This window comes from Lampris incognitus, chromosome 18, assembly GCF_029633865.1.
Source record: "Lampris incognitus isolate fLamInc1 chromosome 18, fLamInc1.hap2, whole genome shotgun sequence".
NCBI classification, from domain to species: domain Eukaryota; kingdom Metazoa; phylum Chordata; class Actinopteri; order Lampriformes; family Lampridae; genus Lampris; species Lampris incognitus.
Window position 1 is genome coordinate 33142824 of NC_079228.1, and position 23211 is coordinate 33166034.

Consider the following 23211-nt stretch of genomic DNA (forward strand, 5'->3'; position numbering starts at 1 on the left):
GAGCACAGCATTGTTGTGTTGTTTAGTGTACCCGCACAGCACCTACAAATAAGGTGAATAGCTTACAGGTTTGGGACTATCTGATTGAATTTTAAACGCACACCAAAATCGGTTGCTGCTTGAAGTCATCTTGTCAAGTGTGTTTGCCGCTGAACAGTATTTTTTCTTTTCTTCCCCAGTTGTATCCGGAAATTACCCCACTCTTCTGAGCTGTCCCGGTCGCTGCTCCACCCCCCTCTGCCGATCCGGGGAGGGCTGCAGACTACCACATGCCTCCTCCCATACATGTGGGGTCGCCAGCCGCTTCTTCTCACCTGACAGTGAGGGGTTTCGGCAGGGGGACGTGGCACATGGGAGGATCACGCTATTCTCTCCAGTTCCCCCTGCCCCCCGACCAGGCGCCTCGACCGACCTGAGGAGGCGCTATTGCAGCGACCAGGACACACACCCACATTCTGCTTCCCACCCGCAGACACGGCCAATTGTGTCTGTAGGGATGCCCAACCAAGCTGGAGGTAATACGGGGATTCGAACCGGCAAGCCCTGTGTTGGTAGGCAATGGAATAGACCGCCACGACACTCGGACGCCCCACTGAACAGTATTATGTACATTAAATACTGTGGTTTTTTTAAAAAAATAATCTTCACTTATGAACCTAAATGATTCTGAATTGCTAAGCTGACCTTTGACTTTTCTAATCCATTTTATTTGAAACATATTTTTGTTACCTATAACCTTTACCATGATAATGTATATGTTAGTGCCATTGTTACCTATAACCTTCACCATGATAATGTATCTGTTAGTGCCATTGTTACATCTAACCTTTACCATGATAATGTATATGTTAGTGCCATTGTTACCTATAACCTTTACCATGATAATGTATATGTTAGTGCCATTGTTACATCTAACCTTTACCATGATAATGTATATGTTAGTGCCATTGTTACCTATAACCTTTACCATGATAATGTGTATGTTAGTGCCATTGTTACCTATAACCTTTACCTTGATAATGTATATGTTAGTGACATTGTTACCTATAACCTTCACCATGATAATGTATATGTTAGTGCCATTGTTACCTATAACCTTTACCATGATAATGTATATGTTAGTGCCATTGTTACCTATAACCTTTACCATGATAATGTATCTGTTAGTGCCATTGTTACCTATAACCTTTACCATGATAATGTATATGTTAGTGCCATTGTTACCTATAACCTTTACCATGATAATGTATATGTTAGTGCCATTGTTACCTATAACCTTTACCATGATAATGTATATGTTAGTGCCATTGTTACCTATAAACTTTACCATGATAATGTATCTGTTAGTGCCATTGTTACCTATAAACTTTACCATGATAATGCATCTGTTAGTGCCATTGTTACCTATAACCTTTACCATGATAATGTATCTGTTAGTGCCATATGGCAACAGCATATACATGCATATCTTATGTATGTATACATGTACGTATACATATTTTCTTCTACAGTAGAATAAAATAGAATAGAATGAGAACATTTGCTCACAGCCTCTCTCTCTTGCACATGCATGCAAACCTCCACACACACACATATATCTAAGACTAAACAAACACACACACACACACACACACACACAGACCTACACACATATCTCTAATCTTCTCTTCAACTCACCCCATCAGCTGGAAGCCTTCACTGCAAATGCCCCCAGTGACTGCAAGCCTGCACGTACAGGTGTGTGTATGTGTGTGTGCGCGCGCGCATGTGCATGTGTAATGTGTTCAACTGAGAGTTCATGCACCCACATGTGTCCTTGTGTAGTAGTGCATGTTTGTGGAAAGGGTGTGTGTAAATTTGTGCGTGTTTGTGAGGGTGTGCGTGTGTGCGCGCGTGCATGTGCGCGCGTTCATGTGCATGCGAGTGACTCAACCAGTGCTTTTGTCACAGAACAACATGTCCTATATGACTCAGAACAACACAGAGCTCGCTGGCTGCCTCAGTGACTCTATTCACATGAAACACGTATTACGTTTACAAAGGCAGCATCCATGTTCAAAACACAACATCCTGAAATGATTGGTGACAATTTCTGAAACACAGGGACTGCCGTCACAAACAAGTAGGACCATTTTGTTAACCGAAGACGGATTATGCTTCCTTCATTCTGCTATTCCACTTGAACATCGTGCTTTCAACCGTTATTTATTTAGTTGTTGGGTTTGCTTGTTGGGAGAGTCCTAACTTAGCAAGAACAAATATTTGAAGTTTAAGATCTGATCCCAAGTCAATTTGCATATTTGAAGTTTTTGTGGATCCCCCCCCCTTTTCTCCCCAATTGTATCTGGAAATTACCCCACTCTTCTGAGCTGTCCCGGCCGCAGCTCCACCCTCTGCTGTTCCAGGGAGGGCTGCAGACTACCACATGCCTCCTCCGATACACGTGGAGTCGCCAGCCGCTTCTTTTCACCTGACAGTGAGGGGTTTCACCAAGGGGACGTAGCACGGGGGAGGATCACGCTATGCCCCCCAAGCCCCCCCCCCCGAACAGGTGCCATGGCCCACCAGAGGAGCAGCTAGTGTAGTGACTAGGACACATACCCACATCCGGCTTCCCACCCGCAGACACGGTTAATTGTGTCTGTAGGGACGCCCGACCAAGCCAGAGGCAACACGGGGACTCGAATCGGCGATCCCCGTGTTGGTAGGCAACGGAAATGCAGATCTGAAGGTAAGTGAAGTACGAGCGCTATATCAACACTGTGTAGTTGACACAAATGGGCGGAGAGGGAAACCGGTGATTTATTTTTGGTAGCGAGAGGTACGTAAGAACATACATTATTTGAATGTGTTAATGGTCTTATATTAATTTATATGTAGCGGTTAGGACTCTCTGTAATGTAAAGGGCTAATGAGGTTTGGAATAGTCAAGGTAATTTAAAAAAAAGCATCACATACGTGTGAGAGATGGCTCGATCGATGTTTCTCCCAAGCCAGAGGTATCATAAAAATGTCATAGGAGGTAACAAACTGCATGGGAGACTTTATAGCATTCAATTTGTATTGGGAAAGAAAATATCATTGAACCTAGCTTTTTGGTTATATTCACGTTGTACTTTGGTTTCATTTGTCACACTTTGCTTCCTGCAAAGTCTGTTGAGACTTGTGAAATAAACTTGAAACCCTTCTTATAATACTAATACTACTACTACTACTAATAATAATAACAATAATTCTAAACTGGAAAGTTCAACAAAGTTATTTACCGTCACATGTTGGTAAAGGATGACTCCACCAGTGGTTCTTTTCACAAACAAGAGGCTCCTCGTGGCTAAGTCTATAACCAGAATCGCAACCAAACGACACCGTGGACCCGATAGAGAAATCCTGGCCATACCGGATACCGTTGACAGGAATACCAGGATCCAGGCAAGAGTAGCTGTCCACTGTAACGCCTGAATGGAGCGAGCATACAACCAAATATCTGATGCCATAACTCTGGGTTACACTCGTCTGTGAGAAGAACGCATATTTTGTGATACATTTTCAGCATTTTGTGTTTGTGCATAACATATTTTTAAAAACACATTGTTGACTTACTCTCATAGAGTATTTTGAAGCCAGCGTTTGACCTGCTGTTATCAGTGGTGAACAGTAAATACAGGAAGTTGCTGCTGCTGAACAGGAACTGAGGCACCTGTGTTCCATTAAAAGAGCCGATTAAAGGTGACAGGAGGTTTGGTCCATCATGGAGTTCCAGGAAGTCATAACCCAACTCTGTCTGAAACCTGGAGGGCAAAAAAAAAAAAAATCCGGGTATAGTCACATCAATCAGTCTTTTACATGTGATTTCAAGCTGAAATATAACATTTATTTGGGGAGGGGGATGAAACTAATTATGTATTCGCAGCGGTTTGATGTTGAGTCATGACTTCAATAGTAGCACATAATTTTATTTAACTTCATGCCAGCAGTCATCTTGTGAGACCTGGTGTCCTTTTCTATTCCAAGAGTACCTTGACACCCTAAAGTAAAGTGTTAAGGAGAAAATGAACTTTTTTTCCCCTTTTTCTTCTCTTTTTCCTGTTGGTGAAGAGAAATTAAATCCCACACACTTCATCTGTTAATAACGTTTCCTTTCTGCTGGGCCTCCATTGGAGTGATCTGAGGCGATGCATGATTTATCAGTGCCAAGTGAGACAAGACCTCCAATCTGTGTGTTTTGTGTATGTAGTATTTGTGTGTGTGTGTGTGTGTGTGTAGCCTCCTGAGACCCAGGGAAAATAATGTTTAATTTCTATTTTTTTTGTACATAAATTAAGTGTTGGGGTGGTAAAACACACATTGCAAAGAAAAACATGTTAAAACGTGATTTTGTTCAAATTTTACAACATGTCCACTGTAGTGGACACCCCACACACACACGTGACGTCATTTTAAAGGAACAGTTGTCCTCTTTAAGGGAAGACAGGACTGAATAAAGTGGCATGTATATTATGAGAAATATGAGCAAAAACGCTATGTCCACTACAGTGGACAAAATTAATTGCTGGGTCTATATCTGTGTGTGTGTTTTGTGTAAGTGTATGTGTATGTGTGGGGGGGGCTCTTAAACCTGCAGTGTGGAAGTTTTGTCTCCCCCTTCTGGCAGTTAGAGTAATTACTTCTCTTCTTTCAGCGCTCTCCAACGACGAGAAGCTACACCAATGGTTATTATCCGTGTTTGTCCTCACTTTCTTTCTTTCTTTTACTTTAATCCTCCCTCTGAACAGTGAGTTTCTTTTTTTCTCTGGAGCATCGGAAACTTTTCTTGGACGCTTCTTAGGGGTTTTCCCGCCATAGCTTGCAAGAAAGCTTTCTGGAATAAAGCCCTGAAGGCAAGCAAATCAGAGGCATGTGAACGCTTTCGTCTCACAGAAGTTCAGCTCTGGCAAACCAATCACCGCTGGTTGACGTAAAACGCATCATTGCCGGTGCCCCAGCGCGGGAATGGCGCCACAGATGCCAAAATACAGCGATTTACCTGGCGGTGATAGGCTCAATCATCATTGTGTGAACTTGTTTGGCAAGGACTTGAATGTCACGGACATTCGTTTATATGTAAAAGTCCCGCATTCTCGCTTTAACTGACAGGAGTACATCGCCACTTTAACAGCCAGCGTAATGTAACCCGATGAGCTGTTAGAGAACCCCGTATCATTTCACGGCAAACTGTATCATACAGATGCAGGGCTTGCACACACTAGTTATTTACTTTCTTGCTATACAAAATATAGCCCTATGGGAGCTGTCTGTGGTGCTTTTTTCTGTGTGCAAACAACCACAATAAAACAACTACTTCAGTGGACTGACTAACACATGCGGCTAAATCCAGTCAAGCGAGGCACAATACAGCTAAGCAATATAACCACATCAACAATTGCACACAGCTACATGCGCAGTTCCGCCAACACTAAAGCAACACAGAGAGAAGTGGGGTGTGCATTTCACTCACCCCATTTGAAGAGGAAGGCCATTCTTATGACGGCCAGCAAAATAGCTGCTGAAGATTAGCGCTACCAGCTAGTCACTCCATGTGCACATAATTGTCTTCATTGAAAGTCTGAATCCCTCCTTTTTCCCCTCTCTGTACACAGCTCTATGTTTTGGCGGTGGCCTGCCGTCAACATAGGCCATCAGTCTTCATTTTAAATTGCTGCTGCAGTGGCAGTTTGGTAAAGTTGTTTATTTACTAGAAACTCCAGATCTCCGCCTTCCATAACTGCACGCCACTTCTTGCTAACGGTGATATCAATGCAAAAAAAAAGAAAAGAAAAAAAAAGCTAACGATTAAAATCTCCCTCTTTTTTCATTTTAATCACGTTGATAACATGCTATGATTTGATCGGTGTGAGGGCAAAGGGCAGCTGCCTTCCCTTGGTCTAGAACCAATCTGTTTCGACTAAACACAGTTTGACAGTGGCATGACTGTAGCCTCATCTGATTGGTTAAGCCGTCAATTTTTTTTTTCACCAAAGGGAAACCAACTCCGGCCTGGCCTCCTCGTGGACTTGTCTACAGTAGGGGTGCAATACAATGTTTCCCCACTCACATTGACTGCCATTCACCACCTAACCTTTAGAGGGGGCTGTTTCTCTCATTGTAAAATACGCAATGAGAAACTGGGAAGAGATGGCAACAACAGCACCAAAGAATTACCGAACTGTTAAACAAAGTTTTGTTTTTGTTTTTATTAAAATGACAACTACAGTCTGAAAAAACAGGGGAAGCCTGGATTTCCTTGGCCTCCGACAGAAAACACCACAGTAATTAATTCCTTATACAAGAGATGCTCGTCGCCTCTGTGATCTTATGGGAGACACGAATTCATGCTATTCATACACTCACTTAATTAATTCACTATTCACAAGTGTAAGACATTAGATCCAAAACACGTGGGTGTGTGTGTGTGTATGTATGTGTGTATATATATACATACACTACCGTTCAAAAGTTTGGGATCACCCAAACAATTTTGTGTTTTCCATGAAAAGTCACACTTATTCACCACCATATGTTGTGAAATGAATAGAAAATAGAGTCAAGACATTGACAAGGTTAGAAATAATGATTTGTATTTGAAATAAGATTTTTTTTACATCAAACTTTGCTTTCGTCAAAGAATCCTCCATTTGCAGCAATTACAGTATTGCAGACCTTTGGCATTCTAGCTGTTAATTTGTTGAGGTAATCTGGAGAAATTGCACCCCACGCTTCCAGAAGCAGCTCCCACAAGTTGGATTGGTTGGAAGGGCACTTCTTTGAGCAGATTGAGTTTCTGGAGCATCACATTTGTGGGGTCAATTAAACGCTCAAAATGGCCAGAAAAAGAGAACTTTCATCTGAAACTCGACAGTCTATTCTTGTTCTTAGAAATGAAGGCTATTCCATGCGAGAAATTGCTAAGAAATTGAAGATTTCCTACACCGGTGTGTACTACTCCCTTCAGAGGACAGCACAAACAGGCTCTAACAGGTACTATTTAATGAAGATGCCAGTTGAGGACCTGTGAGGCGTCTGTTTCTCAAACTAGAGACTCTAATGTACTTATCTTCTTGCTCAGTTGTGCAACGCGGCCTCCCACTTCTTTTTCTACTCTGGTTAGAGCCTGTTTGTGCTGTCCTCTGAAGGGAGTAGTACACACCGGTGTAGGAAATCTTCAATTTCTTAGCAATTTCTCGCATGGAATAGCCTTCATTTCTAAGAACAAGAATAGACTGTCGAGTTTCAGATGAAAGTTCTCTTTTTCTGGCCATTTTGAGCGTTTAATTGACCCCACAAATGTGATGCTCCAGAAACTCAATCTGCTCAAAGAAGCGCCCTTCCAACCAATCCAACTTGTGGGAGCTGCTTCTGGAAGCGTGGGGTGCAATTTCTCCAGATTACCTCAACAAATTAACAGCTAGAATGCCAAAGGTCTGCAATACTGTAATTGCTGCAAATGGAGGATTCTTTGACGAAAGCAAAGTTTGATGTAAAAAAAATCTTATTTCAAATACAAATCATTATTTCTAACCTTGTCAATGTCTTGACTCTATTTTCTATTCATTTCACAACATATGGTGGTGAATAAGTGTGACTTTTCATGGAAAACACAAAATTGTTTGGGTGATCCCAAACTTTTGAACGGTAGTGTATATATATATATATATATATATATATATATATATATATATATATATACACACACACAGCTGATGAGTGAGAGACACCTGTACTGTCTGTACTGAAAGCTGCTAAAGTACAGGCAGCAGTACAGGCCTGTACTTTAGCAGCTGATGAGTGCTAGACGCACGAAACAGGCCTATACTGCTATGCATTATAATCTTTTTTCCTGTATCTGTGTTGATATATCTAAATATATATATATGGATTATTTTGCTCCTTACTTGTTGAGCACTTTCCCTACCATTGAGTGTTTCATTTAACAAAGTTATATATATATATATATATATATATATATATATATATATATATATATATATATATATATATATATAAATAACAACTAAAACACCCCCTGTAGTGGCAGTGACTATTGTAGTAAGGACGAGACTACCTGCAACAGTTCCCATCTAATCTACATAATGGCTGGCCATTATGTATGGCCCCATGTGGATTGGCATATGTTGGGGAGACTTCACATTCAAGAATGAGTAAATGCAAGTGCTCCTTTTGGAGAAATGGTAGGAATTACCTGGGTGCAGCGAATTCTAATGATGCAACACAAATTTACACTTTTAGCCTGCGATGCTGAAAAGGCAGAGTTTTCTGATAGAGGGGGTAATCTAGAAGATAACCTAAGTATAAGGGAGATTCTTCTGGATTCACACATTACAGGTTAGATTATGAAATTCCATAAAAAGCCTCAAGCTGGGGAGCCAACCAGAAGTCTGTGATTATATGTTGACGAACGCTTTATGAAAGTTGAAAGGCTGAAGCCCTCATCCCTATTGAGCATACTTGTTTAATTGTAATTGTTTATATATATGTTCTGGATTTAACTATAATGTCCAACACCTGTGAATTGTAAGAGTGTGAATAAGCGGCATCTCCCATAAGGTGACAGAGATGACGAGTCTTGTTTATGAAAGGAATTAATTTACCAGATCAGACTGATGAAGGTCCAGCAGGACCACAGCATTAGCAATAAACCAATGATGACTAAGAGCACCATGTGGGATTTCCTTTCTTCTCAACGGTGGCCTGTGGCCAAATCCGACGCACCTGCACAAGTTTGTTTATTCATTCGCTCCTACTGAAACGCTTTCTTTCTGCTGATACATGTATTTTATCCGACAACGCCAACAGATTAAACGCTACCGCGAGAAGAACACTTAATTTAAGGATGAAATGCTAAGCAGACCCTGTCTAAAATACATTTCAAGCTTTTGCTCAAGACATAATGCTAAATGCACTTTATGTTAATATAAAGTGGAAATCCCCAAGATTAAATCCCCCTGGTCTCAAACGGCAAACCGAGTAATGCATCCGTAACAAATTCAGAGCTCAGAGAATCTGTAATCCAGCCAACTAAGATAAATTCAGCTCATGTGATCAATATATAACTCCACTTTCTATTGAATACAATTACAGCTTCCACATTCGGTTTGTTTAAGTCCCCTACAGTCGACACCATGTGATCCATATCAAATAAAAGGTGATTGTGATGGTTCACATATTCCCTTTGTCACCTATTCATCATTTCAAGAGTATTTACAGTAATAAAAGCAATAACTGGATTAGCAAGCCAGCCAGTCTCACCAGCCAGGTTAACATAAGACCACATTCTATTAATGCATGTAATCTGTATAAGTCTATAAGAAATGTCTTGCGTGACCATCTCAGACAGAATGAACAATCCCGGTCCAGATGAAATTCCATTCATTATGAATCGATGATGGTGTAAACCTCCGATTAGAAATTCATTAGGGAAAATATCAACAACTGAGAGCTGTGTAACCATTTACAGTAAACCGATGTTTACCATGCCATATTTTCTATAATTGGAAAACATTATTTTTGCAGGATGCTCTCTCGCGAGTGGTACACCACCACCTCCATGCAGTCTTTGCTGCAGACTTTCATAGATAAGATACTGTAGATATATTACTGTACAAAGGAAAGAAATTATTCATTTCAAACACCGAGTCCTGAGTCGTGGCCTTGGAGGTGGCAGGGATGGTAAAAGCTTCCTGCTGTTGATAAATTGACATTGCAGCAAAGCATCTCTTTTGCTTGATTTCCCCCATTTAACGGTAGCAGGAGGAACCAGCTCCCCTGAGACTGCTATTTAATATGATTACAAAGCAGAAATACAAATACCGTATTTCTTTCTTTTTTTTTTCTTTTGGATTTTTCCCCCCTTTTTCTTTCCAACTGTATTTGGCTAATTACCCCCACTCTTCCGAGCCATCCCGGTCGCTGCGCCACCCCCTCTGCTGATCTGGGGAGCGCTGCAGACTACCACATGCTTCCTCCGATACATGTGGAGTCGCCAGCCGCTTCTTTTTACCTGACAGTGAGGAGTTTCGCCAGGGGGACATAGCGCGTGGGCAGATCATGCTATTCCCCCTCACTCCCCCCCGAACAGGCGCCCCAACTGACCAGACGAGGCGCTACTGCAGCGACCAGGGCACATACCCACATCCGGCTTCCCACCCGCAGACACGGCCAATTGTGTCTATAGGGATGCCCGACCAAGCCGGAGGTAACACAGGGATTCGAACCGGCGATTCCTGTGTTGGTAGGCAATGGAATAGACCGCCACGCCACCCAGATGCCCTCAAATACTGTACATTCTTTAGTGCATGTAGACCCCCACCTTTACGTAGTATTTGGATGGACCGCTGATTTTCAATCTTTACACAGATGATGTACAGATTATAGAAGCTCAGGATAATCATTAATCATCAGATAACAATTATCAAAGACCTCAGCCAATACTTACCGTCCCGTTCACCTAGCGACTCACCTGTCAAATGTGATCTTGATTGACCTTCCTGGTTCTGCTTCGATCACCCATTCACAACTGAGGGAATCTTTATAGTAACCAGGCCAACCAGGGGACAAAATCACGCCGCTAGGGGCTGAGTAATGACCTCCACACGGGGCTAGAGAGACAGAGAGAGAGAGCGAGAGAGAGAGAGTGGAGAGAGTGGAGAGAGAGAGAGAGAGAGAGTGGCGAGAGAGAGAGAGAGAGTGGGGAGAGAGAGAGAGAGAGAGAGAGAGAGAGAGAGAGAGAGAGAGTGGGGAGAGAGAGAGAGAGAGAGAGAGAGAGAGAGAGAGAGAGAGAGAGAGAGAGAGAGAGAGAGAGAGAGAGAGAGAGAGAGAGAGTGCGAGAGAGAGAGAGAGAGAGAGAGAGAGAGAGAGAGAGAGAGAGAGAGAGAGAGAGTGGCGAGAGAGAGAGAGAGAGTGGGGAGAGAGAGAGAGAGAGAGAGAGAGAGAGAGAGAGAGAGAGAGAGTGGGGGGAGAGAGAGAGAGAGAGAGAGAGGTCCTCTACATTAATTAATTTTTAGCTCATTCATTTTGTTTTGTGGTAATAAAAGAGAAGTGGCATTTCTACCCATGTTGTTTTCGACAGTGATACAGGGGGAAAACATCCCTTTACATTAAACTGTGCTTTGCTAATAAAATCCCTCTGATTCACTTTAATTGACAAACGATCGCAGTCACAGCCGAATTAGTGATCAGAATAATTCACCACCTCGTCACATGATGAAACACTCAATCAACAAGACTTTAAGGAGAAGGTCACAGCTCCTAGGGCTTACATATGGTAATCAGATCCGATTACATGTAGTTGATTTATAGACAACGTTATGACCTTGCCTTTTTTTATTATATATATATATATATATAAATTTATTTCTAGTTTTTCCCCTCATCCCACCCAATTAACCCAATGGCATATGGCCGGAACTCTTATCGAATAACTCCCCTGGCTCACGTTTCCACAGGAAGGAGATAGTCGTAACACCAGCTTTCTTCAAACTCGCGTCGGCTGCTCTCGCTATTTTACACGCTGAAGCCTCCTCGCATGGATCGCATCACCTTCAGGCCGCGAAGGAGGCGTAGGGAGAATGCTTTCGGTTGCTTGGCTGCAGGCGCCCGGATGGGCCAGAGGGGTCGCTGGAGAACTACGAGTCCCCAAACACTACACTGATCTACACCCACTATCCCTTGGGTAAGGGTGGCCTAATGAAGGCCTTACCCCGTGGACGCTCTGGCCGTGACCGGTTACGGCGAGTCTGGGATACGAACCTCCCAGCCACATGACGAGCGGACTGCAAGAACGGCGGTTTATTCCGCTCCGCCATCAGAGCGGCCTATGACCTTGACTTTTAAGTAAACAGGTCACAACACCGGGATTATTTCTCTTCTCCGTCTTCTCTTCACCTTATTCCCTGGATTTCTCTCCAAATGAGCCCTCTCTACGTCCCTGTCTACCTCATCTGAGACTACTACAGCCCCCCTGGGTCTTTGCTAGCGTTAGCTATAGCAGTGATGATGGCCCAGGTATGGAATAGGACACAGTAGCAATCTCATCAGTGTTTCAAACAATATTTACCTTCACATTTAGGAATGGGCCCGCTCCACATGACTTTCCCCCTGTCGAGCTGACACGAGATGGTCTCGCTTCCTTGGGTTTTAATGAAGCCGTCTTCGCAGACCACAGATACGGAGCTGCCAAGCTGGAAGCTGTCTCCGAAGCGGCGAGCATTGATTGGAATGCCAGGATCTGGACACTCGTTATGGCCGAAGGCTTGGAAATAGACACAGAGGAGTCACAGGTGTTACGGGGCAGATACCGGAAGCATTACAGCACGCTGAGAAAGACACGGGCAGAGGACGGGATAAACGTCATCGACGGGACATGAGAAATGAACTGCGTGGACGTTTACTGGCAGTGGCTACACATGATGTCTCAAGTATTATAATAACGATGCTACGAAATCGCATCTCTGGATGTCAGCATCAGACCCACGTCTCCTCTGACTGTGAATTGCAAACAACAACACTTTGCTTGCGAAACGACTAGAAAATGCTCGTGAGTCTGCATATTTTGAGACGAGTTCTGGCTCATCATATAAAAATGCCAGCGAAATCTGACTTGGGCTGTCCAAATCGGCCAGTAATTGCAGCCTGACATGCCCTGATGGGGAAAAAAAAAAACAACTATATGTAAACCGGTTTGGATAATGGATGGATGGATGTAAACCGTAGCTGTAGAGGAACAGAGACAAACCTGGACGAGATGAGATATTGGAGGTGACATACTGAATGGGCCCTTGTAGACACAAAAGGGAATTTGCGATCAAAATTACAGACACAAATCAAGCACACACACAAACATACACACACACACACACACACACACACATACAAGTACAAATGCAGACATAAACACACACACCCCCCTCCCCAGGCCAAAGAAGTGATGGATTTGTCTGACATTTACTGATGTGTCCTCTAATACCTAACATTAACAAAGCATTCAGAAACTGCACGTTTGGGTGTGTGTGTGTGTGTACATGTGGATGTGTTCTGTGTGCATATGTAATGTGTTAATTTGACAGTGCATGCACCCATGTGTGTCCTTGTGTGGTAGTAGTGCATGTTGGTGTAAAGGGTGTGTGCGCGTATGTGCGTGTACATGTGGAGTCGTTCTCTGTGTGCATATGTAATGTGTTCATTTGACAGGGCATGCATGCACCAATGTGTGTCCTTGTATGGTAGTAGTGCATGTTGGCAGAAAGGGTGTGTGCGTGTGCGTACATGTGGCTGTATTCCCTGTGTGTGTGCATATGTAATGTGTTCATTTGACAGTGCATGTGTCTATGTGTGTCCTTGTGTGGTAGTAGTGCATGTTGGTGGAGCGGGTGTGTGCGTGTGCATGTGTGTGCATGTGTGTGTGCAATGGACCAGGGAGGAATCCATTTTGACTTGAAGAACATTAATGTCATGACGATCATTAATTCAGAGCCAACAGAGGCCACAGTAAATGCAGAGCAGTGAGAACTTCAGGTCATCAAACACCCCCAGCCATAATCTACAGTTGTTGACACAAATGTCTACTTGCGGCTTCTTCCATGATGTCCACTTTCACAGCAAGAAGCTACGAACACCAGTGTGGCGAGTTTTAGTGAATGTAGACCCGCTAACCTTCCATTCGCCGTCCTGTTCAACACTGGTTTAAATCGTCTCTGACATTTGTAAATTTTGAGATCTGAAAAATGGAAACCTCTGTACACAAGCTAACATGTGAGCCACGCTGGAGGGGGGCGTATTATTAGCATCATTAGTTTGATGTGATTTTTATTCACTCACACACACACACACACACACACACGGTCTCATTCAATTTCATTCCAAAATATAAAATTCTGAATACTTTTAAGTGGTACTTCTAAGTGTTGACACTACAGTCATGCGTGTTTTGAAAATTAGTGAAAATAAATTTTAAGTGATAAAGTCACAGTTTCAGAGCTGATTGGTAAAGGGTTTAAGCATGAAACATCCATTAAAACCAGGCTTCTAGTCCAAACATTTAAGGTCTATGCTACAGGTCATGCTGAGATATGCTAAAGGGCTATGGGAGCAATGCATTATGGGTAGACAGAGCAACAAAGCGAAAGAAAAACCTACAGACATACAAATCAAGCTCATGTAAGCAGTGAGATGATCAGCTGAAGATGCGGACGGACAGACAGACAGACAGACAGACAGACAGACAGACAGATAGATAACATACTGCTATAAGTAATGTTAAATCCCCGTCCCGACATGGAATGATCGGCTTGAAACTCCAGCCTCAGCGTGTTGGAGTTGGACGTCAGATGGGAGGGGCTCTCGGCTCCTGAGAACCTGCCGATGACCACGGCGTCGTTTGTCTCGCCGTCTTTGACTGTTAGGGAGTCGTACGGTGCCTCTAAGTCAAAGTCGTTGAACGCCAAGTGGATTCTGGAGCCGGGGTCCGACTGGATGAGCCAGACACAGTTCATGTTGTTCCCATAGCCCTCTGGGTAATCTGGGGAGAGCACCGTGCCTGATGGGGCTGTGAAGTTGGACATACAGGGGACTGGGGGGGGGGGGGCAGACAGACAGGTAGATCAATGGATGGATGGATGGATGGATGGATGGATGGATGGATAGATAGATAGAAAAAATAACAAACAAAACAAATCAAAAAGAAAAAAATGAAGAGTAAAGGAAGGATGAGAGAATAAAGAAAGAGGGAGGACAGAGGGGGGCAGAGATAAGGAATAAAGGGGGGAGGGGAGGGTGAGTGATGTAGAGATTTTCAGTTAAATATTCATCTCCATAGTAACATCGGTCAACAGCTCCTCCAGGCCATAATAACCCCTCTGTATGGTCACCATGGTGACAGGTCAGACTGAATGATGTCAACACCAGAACAGGGCAGATGCCATTAATCCCACCCCCCACCGCCCCAACCCCACCCCCTCCAATATATTTATATCTTCTCTCGTCATATCCCCAGGAAACCATAAACCACCACAAATCTCATCCCAGAAAGACGGTAATTTTTCAGTTTTTTTTTCTTCGTTCATTCATAAGTTGATTGACTGAGTCCGTGGAGAAGAGATGCAAAGCGATCAGCTCAGCGAGAACTTTTGTGTGGAGGTTTTACCGAGATTCACTTGCATTTTAAAACACAGGTAAAACACATCTTTACCCTGGGTGTCTCTTGTAATACAACGTTACATAAATCTGTTTTTCTATTTGCAAGTTAAAGCTGTGGGGAGTCGTTTTTAGATTCCCCAAGAAAAAGGCATTGGGGTGGCGTGGCGGTCTATTCCGTTGCCTACCAAAAAGGGGATCACCGGTTCGAATCCCCGCGTTACCTTCGGCTTGGTTGGGCGTCCCTACAGACACAATTGGCCGTGTCTGCAGGTGGGAAGCCGGATGTGGGCATGTGTCCTGGTTGCTGTACTAGCGCCTCCTCTGGTTGGTCGGGGCGCCTGCTCGGGGGGCAGGGGGAACTGGGGGGGATAGCGTGAGCCTCCCATGAGTTACGTCCCCCTTGTGAAACTCCTCACTGTCAGGGGAGAAGAAGCGACTGGCGACTCCACATGTATCGGAGGAGGCATGTGGTAGTCTGCAACCCTCCCCGGATCGGCAGAGGGGGTGGAGAAGCAACAGACAGCGACAGTAAGTTACCTCACTGTATACTGACAAACGCCTTCTTGTCATAGCACCATTACATCTCTTATTGAAATATTCAAAAGAAAATCGCACAAACTATCTGAGGGTAAACGTATATTTTTGCAGCAAAGAGCAATGCTTAGGGAAATAGGGTAACCCATACGCAAAACACAACCGCTTTTGCTCACAAGCGTGCACAAAGTCAACAAAAATCCCAAAACTCAAACAAAAACACAACAATACCAGATGGTGATAACAACTGTCAATGCATACCTCTCTGAATATAGAGGAGAACAAACAATCACATCTCCAAATTCTTCCTATTGCAGCATAAACATATTCCACCATCTTGTACTTTCCTAGATGTGGACCATCATCCGCCTTTTCAAGTGAAGTCAGGCTTTGTATTTACCCGCTGCTTACCCACGCCTCCTATTACCAGCACGAATTGTCTCAACACTTCAAAATATCCCCCCCCCCCCCTTTGGATTCGATCAGTGTCCTTTTGAAACATGAGACAAGTTCTGCTAATAATGAATGGTGTTTTTCAACACGTGCTGTATGTACATGTGCCCAGAATGTGAACACACACTTTTTAAAACATTTCTTTTACTTGTAATGGAAATATTCAGTATTGGCATGTTGTCGTCAGTCCATCATCAGCAGAGATTCCCTATTAAAGAAGGTAACAATTTGCATAAACCCATTTACCCCGATTTAAGCAACAGCCTTACCGGGCGTGTTTGCTGTATTGAGACGATGAACTCTGAATCAGTATTTATAAATATTCCAAGCAGTAATCACACCACTCTTGCCCTGCTACTGTGGTAAACTAGGGTGGTGTATTTATTTATCTATTTATTTTCTGGCATAATAAATCCTTTCATATAAAGATTTACCGAAAGTGTGTTGCATGTTGTCAATGCCCCTCTGACTAATGAGTAGTAAAGGTTCCTGTTTAGAAGCACAACTTGGAGATTTGCCCGAACAAACCGTGCTTTTACTGATCACAGCTTGGGAACACACCCATTTGTTTAAATCCCCATGCATTATGAATGACCTGCACTCTCAGGAGGGTTGGATGAGAAAAGCACCGCAAATGTTAGATTGTAAAAGGCTTCGGCGAGGGGGATCACACCTGCCTTTAAAAGTGTGTGTGTGTGTGTGGGGGTGAGAAAGAGAGAGAGAGTGTGCATGTGCATTAGTGTATTCTTACACATGTAAAATAGTTTGGTTTCATTTATTTTATTGCCCCCTTTTTTCCTCCCAAATTGCACCTGTCCAATTACCCCGCTCTTTGCAGCTGTCCCGATCACTGCTCCACCCCCTCTACTGATCTGGGGAGGGCTGCAGACTACCACTCGCCTCCTCCGATACATGTGGAGTCGCCGGTCGCTTCTTTTCACCCGACAGTGAGGCGTTTCACCGGGAGGATGTAGCACGTGGGAAGACCACACTATTCCCCCCAGTTCCCCCAGGTGCCCCGACCAACCAGAGGAGGCACTAGTGCGGAGACCAGGACACATGCCCACATCTTGCTTCCCACCCGCAGACATGGCTGATTGTGTTTGTAGGGACGCCTGACCAAGCCGGAGGTAACACGGGGATTCGAACTGGCGATACCCGTGTTAGTAGGCAACGGAATAGACCACTACGCTACCTGGACGCCTGTTTGGTTTCATTTATCATTCCCAACAAAACTGAAAGAATAAGGATCTAGGTAGTTAGACTGTCTTCAGAGGCTGTCTCCCTCTTTTAATGCGTTTCTACACACACATACAAGTGGACGCGTTAGACGACCATCGTTTTCTAATAAAAATGTAATATCTGAACATGTGCAAGTAATGAATGCCTTCGAATACTACATACTGAAAAGAGAAAGCACATGGCTTTATGTTTAGCAGGAATAAAATGCCTAGATTTGAGACAGATTGGTTCCTGATTGTAAAAGTAGATGAAATTATTACTGATGTACATGATTTCATACTTACAAATGCAGATGGGGATGTTGGCAGACCACTGGTTGTTGTCTTGACAGGAAATGGTTCTCTCCCCGATCAGCTCGAATCCAAACTGGCATTCGAACCTCAGGATTCCTCCATTTGAGAAGCTGTCCCCTTCTCTTATTCCATAGAGAGGAGTTCCGGGGTCGCCGCAGCTCTCCTTGTCTATTTCTGTCAAAGACAAGGTGTAAAGAGGCGTTGGTTTGCGTAAAGTTGACGAACCTTGTCAAGTCAGCCATGTTGAGTCCGAGTCTCTGTTCAAATGGAGATCCTGCTTTACGAGTACTTCAGAAATCCACATGAGCCAGTAATGCTTCAGCGTTGTAACGTAATGAAGGCTGAAGTCATGGCTGACTGATATACTGAATACAACATGTAAGCGGTGATGCTTTGGTTCATTTAGCTTGATCTCTGTCAGCCATCTTAAAATAGAAGGGAAGTCACACGATGTATTATCTTAAACTACATATGTAACTGTCGTAAGATTCAAAGTGAGGGGTGCTCAACATTGATTTTGGTTTTCTGGCAACAAAAATCAGAGCGTTTCCTCAGCATCATCTCTGTGAACCTGGAAACACTTGCAGGACCTGAATGATACCTCAACAAATCTTTTGCTTCCATCAGCAGTACGAAATTCTTTATATTGGGAAATCTGAGGTACTTCATATCGCTAGTAGATAAAGCAAAGTTGAAATTGCAGAGACTCCATGTTAAGCTATGAAGGGTGACTGTCAATTAACATTACTCACTTTTTGGTAAAAACGTTTGATGGGCTGTGTGCTAGATCCTAAAAACTAATGTTGAAATATCAAACACCTCATGGAACAGAACATCAGCGAAAATGACTTCTGCACAGATAATGTCTAATTTTGGTACTGCGTTATATAGCTAATATACTGTGCAGCCATATCTCTGACGTCATACTGAGGCTGAGGTCAGGCAAGGCATGCAAGCAAACAACTGACGTCACTCTTCTCTGGGTCATTTTTCACAGAAACAGGAAGTAAGAAGGCAACAGGTATATACTGATTTTCATTTAGATGCCACAGCAGTGGTCCCCCCCCCCAAAAAAAAGGACGGCAGTTAAGTGTTTTCAACTCCTCTCTTGACCCCACCGAAACTCAACGTTGGCAATGTCGTAAGGCTAAAGGGAATAAACTCGACAAGAGTTATCAGTTTCTCTAGAAACCTATTTGTGCACAATTATCACGGTAAATAATGTTTGATGATGGTTCATGCTAGCTAGCTAGCTATGTTAGCTTTAATGAATGTTTCTCTCCTAGTCTGAACTTGGCCTATAATGGCTGCAAAGCTAAAGCGGCTAACAGTGATTTTGATTTAGAACAATTTTTACATTATTCGACATCTATCAAGTAGACACATTAAAAAAAATCAAGCTTCTGTGGCCACCCTTGGGGCTGTAAATGGAGACGGCTCCTTATTAGCCAATCAGGAGAGTGTTTTGCAAGAAGGCATCTCCATTGGTACCCACTTGCTGTCCGTCAGACACGTCCATGAGGCTCTTAGGTAGACGTGAGGGGGCAGATTCGTTTTTCTATTTTTTGATTACTTTAATGATCCCTGCAGAGAAATTGCGCTCTGCATTTAACCCATCCTAGCTGTGTAGCTGGGAGCAGTGGGCAGCCGCCGTGCTGCACCCGGGAACCAACTCCAGTTTGTCTTGCCATACCTTGGTCAGGGGCACAGACAGGAGTATTAACCCTAACATGCATGTCTTTTCGATGGTGGGGGGAAACCGGAGCACCCGGAGAAAACTGACCACAGACACGGGAGAACATGCAAACGCCACACAGAGGACGACCCCTCCCCAAGGTTGGACAACCTCGGGGTTCGAACCCGGGACCTTCTTGCTGTGAGGTGACAGCGCTAACCACTGTGCCACCATGCTGCCCAATGGTACAGTACTTTTGCGGTACATTTTTTAAAATATAGCTAACTCTTGCTCACTCACGCCCAGGATCACTTACCGACACATTAACAACTACATAACTTCAGTGGTCTCGGTTTAAATGAGGCAGGCAGCCACTCTGTTTTGTGTAATATTCACAAGGCTCAGCGTTTTCGGTTTTTAACGATTTTCACCGAAAAATACCCAGATTTTTAAAAGGAGCAGATCGGTTTAAACTGATTTTCACCTGGATTTTATGTTTCCGAGGATCTAAAAGTAGTTCCTGTTCGTGTGAGGTTATGTAACAGTGTCCTCTTGTGGTGAAATTCGGCATGCTGGATGGCTTTGAAAAATAAAAACCGAAAACGCCGAGCCTTGAATATTCAGTATCTAATGTTGCTAATGGACAGATCGTGGTCAGAGCTAACACTAGATGCAACAGGTAGATGCAGAAAAATGAGAAGCCACAAAAAACTCGAGATCTGATTTATGTTGGCCTGCTGGTTGGTTTAAAGATCTCTTTTTAACGCTACGGGGGAGGTTCTTCTCTTTCTAATGAGGGTGTGTCCCACAACAATCGTCTATTCAGACATCGTCAATGTGAAGATACCCCCTCTCCCTTTCCTGTTCACCTTTATTTTCCTCACATGCCCTTTCTGCAGCCATCCTCCTCTTTTCCTTCTCCACACCCTTCTCTCAGTCTCACACCGAACCGGACCAAACCGGACCGAACCTCAACTTCCCTCTCCTCTATTTTCAGGATTATTTACAGTGGAGGTCCACGGCAAGAGACAAAGGTGTGCGTGTGTGCATCGTCGTGTGTGTTTTGTGTTTCGCTCAGCGTACGTGTGTGTGTGTGTGTGTGTGTGTGTTTGCGTGCGTGTGAGTGTGCGTGTTTGTGATGTATTGCATTAATTTCCATCATGACACTGTCTTTATGGGCGCCACAGACTCAACTAATCACAGCCTGCCTAACACACACACACACACACACACACACACACACACACACACACACACACACACACACGAACCCGGTAGAAAAATGGAGAACAAATTGCTTTGGAGAGCGAACAGGCAAACTGTCGGAACGTTCCTATGCCACCTTTCTCAGACACGCACACAGACAAGACTCAGACTGAAACACACACACACACACACACACACACACACACTTTCAAAGTAACACACTGTTACAAGGCATTCACATACCATTATAAATGACAACACAGGAGCACCTTCATAACAAGATGGTTAGCGTGCATACCATATGGACACACGGTCGTAACTGTCGCCAGTTCGAATCCAGCCGGCAACCGTTGTTGTATGTCACACCCCTCCCTCTCTTTGCCCATTTCCTGTCTGTCTCCACTGTCACTATCTAATAAAGGTATGAAAATACCAACAAAATAAATGATAACACAGCTACGGAAACCACAATAATCCCACATACAGACATTGTCTCTGTTACACACTCATTCTCTTCTGTCACACACACACACACACACACACACACACACACACACACACACACACACACACACACACACACACACACACTCCTGTGTCACTCAAATAATCCTATTGGGTTTGTAGCAACAAGGTTGAAGGAAGCACAAGGGGATTACACTCCTTTGAGTGTGTGTGTGTGTGTGTGTGTGTGTGTGTGTGTGTGTGTGTGTGTGTGTGTGTGTGTACACATTTAATATTCTGTGTGTGATTGCTCACTGTTCCCCATTCAGTTCTGTTCTATAATATTCCATTATGTTCACACAAGAATCTCCGCGGGAACACACACAAGAACACACACAAACATATGCACGCACACACACAAAAATGTCCACCTAGATCTAAAGCAAGTACACATGGATTCTGAGCAAAAAATGAAAATGGGGGGGGGGGCATACGATAAGATAAAACACTCTTCTGTGACACTGCTGAAACCAAGTGTGCTGATTATATTTCTGATTAAACTGAGGATTTATTGACTGATTTCATGTTGACCATCTAGTACTGTATTTGCATTTCTCAGTACTTTTTCAAATACACGGGAGGAGGCTGTATCTGGCCGTGCGGTAGAAAGTACTGGATACATCGCCCAGACGGGACATCCGGATATGTCTCCTTCCATTGTATTTCAGACTGTGTACCATGTACACAAGGTCTCAGCGTTTTCGGTTTTTATTTTCCAAAGCCATCCAGCATGCCGAATTTCGCCACAAGAGGACACTGTTACGTAACCTCACACGAACAGGAACAAGTTTGGTTCCGTGGAAACATAAAATCCAGGTGAAAATCAGTTTAAAAATCTGGGTATTTTCCGGTGAAAATCGGTAAAAACCGAAAACGCCGAGCCTTGCGTGTACATCAATATATTCTGCGTGACACTTGATTGTTCACACAGTTAATACATACGGGACACAAAATATCCAGAAAACTCACAAGTTTTTCTAAATGAACAAATTAACATTCGTCAAGGACGTAAAGTCTGTTAAATTCAACTTGGGTTGACTGAACCTATATGAGAAGAAGAGCGTGTTTGCACTTCTCTATGACCCCGTTTACACTTACAGACCCCGTTGACCCCGTTACATGGTTTTAAAATGTGCTTTTTGCGATCGGCTCATGAGTGGACAGCACTAAATACAAGCGTAAACGACCACCATTTTGTGAACCGGTTACTCAAATCACTTGCCGAGGTGGTCCGGGACGCATTTGACCACACATCTTTTGTAGTGTAAATGCTAATGTGTCCTGATGCGTCCCCAGCAAGATGTAGATAGTAACGACATTTTCCTCTTCTTCTTCGGAGTAACGAAATCTGATCACAAGTGGTCAGCAGGACACATTTGGAGACGTGTGATAGACACAGGTGTAAACGGCGATGTGTTTCGCTGTCCACTTGTTGTGATCCGATCGCCCAAAACGCATTTTAAAACCAAGTGTAAACAGGGTCTTTGTGACTCGGTGCTGACTAGATGGAACGACAGACTCATCTTACATTGACACGGGTGAGGATGGTCTGCTTAAAGCCAGTGATCTTATTTAATCTTATTTTCACCATGTTTTTGTGCCAGTTTTCGATTTTCTTCAGACTTCCAAAACAGTTTAAAGTAGCCAGAGATTGCTTGCGTATAATATAAATATATTCCCACTTATATCCACAAGCTTTCGTTTGGCCCGAGGGTACAAAGAGTTTCAGTCTCAAGACTGCCATATCAGGAATCAGGAACATTTATTTGTCATTTCATTCCATGCACCTACGAACACGAAATGAAATGAAATGAAATATCGTTTCTCCCAGCCCACAGCAGTGCAACACAAAGACAGAAACATATATTGAAACTACAAGAACACATATATCCAAACTATAAAAAACCAAAACTACAAAACGCATATCCATCCATCCATTATCTGAACCACTTATCCTGCTCTCAGGGTCGCGGGGATGCTGCAGCCTATCCCAGCAGTCATTGGGCGGCAGGCGGGGAGACACCCTGGACAGGCCGCCAGGCCCCCACACACACACACACACACACACATATTCACACCTAGGGACAATTTAATGCCAATTCACCTGACCTACATGTC

The 23211-nt window shown here is 43.6% G+C and overlaps 1 protein-coding gene across 1 annotated transcript in view; it reads right to left on the minus strand.

Moving 5' to 3' along the window:
* LOC130128423 (CUB and sushi domain-containing protein 3-like) overlaps positions 1–23211 on the minus strand; it is a 502508-nt gene that overhangs the window by 142134 nt on the left and 337163 nt on the right. The window contains exons 13-18 of the mRNA XM_056298036.1: positions 17700–17882; positions 14294–14620; positions 12110–12304; positions 10514–10652; positions 3601–3788; positions 3267–3455 (exon numbers count right to left, since the gene is read on the minus strand). Coding sequence (XP_056154011.1) covers positions 3267–3455; positions 3601–3788; positions 10514–10652; positions 12110–12304; positions 14294–14620; positions 17700–17882 — 1221 coding nt within the window. The remainder of the gene's footprint in view (positions 1–3266; positions 3456–3600; positions 3789–10513; positions 10653–12109; positions 12305–14293; positions 14621–17699; positions 17883–23211) is intronic.